At 36.8% G+C, this 4,499-nt stretch overlaps 1 protein-coding gene across 1 annotated transcript; it reads right to left on the reverse strand.

Moving 5' to 3' along the window:
- Nucleotides 1–814: 814 nt before the first annotated feature.
- On the reverse strand, nucleotides 815–3,005 carry LOC149894974 (uncharacterized). Its single transcript, XM_090080262.1, has 3 exons — nucleotides 2,323–3,005; nucleotides 954–1,740; nucleotides 815–865 (listed from the first exon to the last, which is right to left on the reverse strand). Exons 1-3 carry the CDS (start codon nucleotides 3,003–3,005, stop codon nucleotides 815–817), a joined length of 1,521 nt encoding a protein of 506 aa, XP_089936388.1.
- Between the last annotated feature and the right edge of the window lie 1,494 nt (nucleotides 3,006–4,499).

Here is a 4,499-nt window from a genome sequence, read left to right on the forward strand (position 1 = left end):
AGGATCCTCTTATCGTCGTTAGCGCTGAGTGCGACTTTGTTGATTTCTTCGGTGTAATTTTCATGAAGATGAGATCGGATAACGTTCATGGTTGCAAGTTTTTCTTTCTTATTCATTAAGCAGTCTTTATAATGTTGATGCTTGATGTGATTTTTAACAACGTTATTTTGTATACCTTTGCTTTTTTTGTGTTCTTCATTTTCTTTGGGTATGTAGTAAGGGTAGAGCTTGGGTCGAAGTCCAACAAACTCTTTAATTTGTTTACCAGCAGCCTCATCTTTGAACATGCCAATAACCTTTTTATTTAAGCCTACTTTGAAGCCAACTTTTTCAATGGCAGGATGGTCTTTTGGAAATTCGCTTGTGTCAAATTTTTCAAGCACATCATCGGCAATGTCTTTGTAAAAATCTTCCGTTTCGATTTCGTAAAAGAGCGAGTCGGTATCGGTCATGAGTAATTTTGCTCGATCACCGTATTTTGGTTTCATGTATTCATAGTGGTGTTCAAACATCAAAATCTTGCTGATGTCGAGGATGCTCATTCCCAAGTAAACAGGTTTGTTGTAAACCAGCTTTTTTCTTTTCATGTGAACCGCGATTAATTTTTCATCAAAAATGGTGAAGCTTTCGAATTGAGGTTTTTTGGATAATTTTAAGGCTTCTTTTTTAGTGGTGACAAGTTTAACGTCAACATGATTTTCAATGTTTTCCATGGTTTTTCCAAAGACAGAGTTGTTCATGAGTTTGAAAAATTCCTTATCAGATTCGAAGGGTGTTTCTGTTCTTTTTTTGGTATTGAAATCGATATATGGTTTCATCCAAGGTTCTTCTCTAAAGGTGAAGCCTCGATGAATTTTGGTGATGACTAATCCCATTCGTTCATAGAGTTTTAAGTTTTCATGGTGGACGACGTATTTTTCTTTATTGTTTAAATTAGGAACCAGCTTTTCTACTTTTCCAATGGTTAATCTTTCAGGTGCTAAAGGGTAGTCATTGTGTAAATCGTGAAGCTTATCTGGATAGCTCAAATCGACTTCTAGAAAGCAAGGCATGTTGCGCCAATTTTCAAGATCATTCATCCATCTGAATCCTCCGACGGGAAGAGGTTTGCTCATGGCCCATCCATAAAGATTGTTGGCGTCTAAATACTGGAGGAATGTTGATGGTTGTGAAGGATCATAGTCTTGCATGTATTTGTTGTTAGCATTTCCAAGACGGTTGGAGATCATGCTGATTCCACCGCGTATTCCTTTTTGTGTCATGCGAAGCATATCAGGATCGCTAAAAAGTTCTATTTTAGCTTCAGTCTTTTTATAACAAGCTTGCATGCCGAGCCCAGAACAGGTGTAATACCAGGTGGGATCTTGTTCGTAATATTTTATGCATACGTCTCTAAAATTTTCAATAACATCAGTTTGAATGAGTACGTCTGAGATGTTGTACAGCTCGTGGTATTCTTTAAACGTTTTACATCCAAATACTTTCCAAACGTTTTTAGCATGCGCGTATTTTACATCAGTGATGTGTTTATCGTTTAGTCTGGAATAAAAGGCTTCTTTTGGTGGCAATTGCGTTTCGGAAAACTTTTCAATGGAGTCTACGCAATCATAGGGGTAAATGCCTTTTTTTCTTATCAAGTTGAACTGTTTATCTTCAGGATAATATTCTCTAACGTTTATGCATTGTTCATCGGTTAGATTTTTAGTTAGTTTGTCTAAACCGAAGGGTAAGAATCTGTAGCTGTCAAGAAACCTCATTTCTTTCAATACTTTTTTTGGTTTACCTTTCTCATCAATATAGTCTCTCACTTTGATTTTTTTCGAGAAGCTGATGTAATTTTCTTCATTGTTGGGTATGCAAGTTAGCTTTCCGTCTTTGCCAGCTAATTTCTTGATAAACAAATGACTGTCGTAACCGGATAAATTGTGTAAAAAAATGGGTATGAAACTAGGGATTTGATAATCAATGTTGCATTGTTTGTGAGCAGCACCACGGTACTTTCCAGTCAAATGACAGTGATCCCACACTTTGTCACCGTTAAGATCCTTTTTGCAAATGTGACATTGGGTTGCATCTTCAAACTTCTTCTTATCCTCATCAGTCTCTATTCTATTTTCCTTCCATTGTTCTAGTCGTGAATCGATAATTTTCCAAATCTTTTTATGGTCTTCTTCAAGCCTGGTGACAAACTTTTGAGCCACGTCAACCTCTTCGCTTTCTGCTGTGTACATGAATGGCTTTCCCTTGTATATGGTTTCGTCGAAGCATTTGATGAAGTAGCTGAACGAGCTTGGAACATGCTTTTGGTATTTTTTGGTGTACGATTCTTTATTATTATATTCAGTGTTGTCATCGATGGGTTTGGTGAAGCATTCAAAGTCTGCATTGACCACAAACGGAACTCTCATGGACATGTTGTAGTTTTTAAACTGAACGGTTGTCCCTTCTTTTGGAAGTTCAATTCGAACCGAGATGTGTTTATAGCAGTCTTCTTGATGTTTTTGGAGCTTTTCTTCTTGGTCATAAGCTTGCATACAATTTCTGCAAATGTGTTGTTTTCTTTTTCCTTTTGTTACTGAAGAACCAACCAGCCGACCTAAGCTTTTAATGAGACAGTAATGGTTAGTGTCTTTGTTTGAAATGAGCAGCAAATCGATATTATGCTTTCGATCTAAAATTTTGGATATTCGTAAAGGATGGATTATTTTTTCTTCGTACCCAAAGACGTTGATGCTAATATCTGGATTATTCGCTTCAAACTTGTTGATACCTTGAGTAAGGGAAACAGGAAATTCCATCCCGTTCCAATTGAGATCTTCTGATTTTAGAATCAAGTCTTCATCAATTCTTGAATTATGCATAGTTTTCATGTTAAGCGCCCTGGTGACACTCCACATAAAGCATTTATTGTCGTTGTTTTCCATGTTGATGATCGCCATTTTACTTTTTAAGCTAGGAGACAGCTCTATGTAGGAAGAGCCGCTGAAAGGTATCCAATCAATCATGTTAACTTCTACTCTTAAAATTTTGTTAACTCTCCAATTGGATCCTTCCTTGTTGTAGTAGGACGTATTTTCAAGAATTCTTTCTTTCCATGTTTTAAAGCTTTCTCCTTTGTCTGTTGATTCGAGAATAATTTCATATATAGACGGGAAGACCCAGTGCGAAGATTTTTTTCTCCAGTAGCAATATTCACACGCGTCATTTCACATATTAAAACAAGGTTCGTTTTTGTGTTTTTTTTTAATGACTTTGATGGCAGCCTCTTTAACCATGTTTAAAAAGGCTTCAGGGTCTTCATATCGAACAGAGGGGGTGTAAGTAAATTGCTCAGTGACGTGTTTTATCGCATGATTAGTCAACTCAAACTTTATTTGTGGCTTGTAAACTGCTGATCGCGCGATTGCTTTGAGAGCTATTGATTTGAGAGAGTCCACTTTTCTCTTCACTTCGTTCTTCACATTGCTCACTGCATTCTTCACCGATTCGGGAACGTAGGGATCAATGGCAGTGAGCACTTGGTTAAAACCGTTGGAGACAGTTGTCACTATTCTTGAAAGCCAACCAGGTCTAGGAGCAGGAACAGGTTTGGGTGTAATGACGTTTGTTGAATCGGCAACAGGTGTATCAAGGATGGATGGTTCAGTTCTTGTCACTCGATTTTGCAAGCGAGAAGGTCCGAATGAAATCAAGTCATTGGAAACGGGTCTTGGAGCAGGCAAAGGTCTCGCCTCAGTCGTGCGTCTACGAGCAACATGTCGAGGAGCAGGACCATACCCAATGATGGGTTGTAGATTCTTTGAATCATTGAAAAATTTATGATTTTGTATAGCTGCAATGAGCTCAGCTTTTCTCAGCCTTGAGATGCCTTTGACACCTCGATCATCAGCCATCTCTCTTAACGCTTTCATATTAAGTTTATCCATTTTTTATAGAGAGAAAAAATTCTTTAACCCACTTTCAATTTTTGCCGTGATCAAAAAGAATTTTAATTTTCAGCAAATTAAAATTTCTTACGACCTAATTATTTGATAACCGTGTTTATTGTCGAAGTATTTCCAGTAATGACCCGTTTTTTTTCTTAATTGGTAATGAGACTTGTATTCAGTCACTTCACCTGTTTCTACATGAATAATTTTGTAAGCGAAAGGATTTTTTCTAATTTCAACAAGTTTTGCCCATTTAGGATCGACAGGCTTTTTCTCCTTTGGTTCACGTGTTCTCGGTCTTCCCACAGGTTTTCTTTCTTTTACCTTTTTCATTAATTCTTCTTTATCGAGCAAATTGTTTTCATACGCGATCAGTGTCAAAGACAACAAATTGTTTGATGTTTACATAACACCATTTTCCCTCAGCAACTCTCTCAATTCGTTTTTTGTGTAATGCATTTTTATTACTGAAAGATTTTATTCTTCTTAATTCAATTTTTTTAATTCTTCAAAAAGAATCAAAAATTCGAAGAATTTCCATAGATCTGAAGGATCTTAAAATTTAAATCC

This window comes from Hydra viridissima, unplaced genomic scaffold, assembly GCF_058129835.1.
Source record: "Hydra viridissima isolate aposymbiotic clone 2 unplaced genomic scaffold, HvirCarnegie_v1 scaffold_1, whole genome shotgun sequence".
Classification (NCBI taxonomy): domain Eukaryota; kingdom Metazoa; phylum Cnidaria; class Hydrozoa; order Anthoathecata; family Hydridae; genus Hydra; species Hydra viridissima.

Excerpts from the sequence above, each read along its gene's own strand:
- LOC149894974 (XM_090080262.1), bottom strand. The coding sequence starts at position 3,005 with ATGATTGATTGGATACCTTTCAGCGGCTCTTCCTACATAGAGCTGTCT. Across the intron at positions 1,741-2,322 it reads GAATATAATAATAAAGAATC|CTACAGATTCTTACCCTTCG; the intron begins GTACACCAAAAA and ends GTTTCTTGACAG. Across the intron at positions 866-953 it reads AAAGATTAACCATTGGAAAA|TCATCACCAAAATTCATCGA; the intron begins GTAGAAAAGCTG and ends GAATGGGATTAG.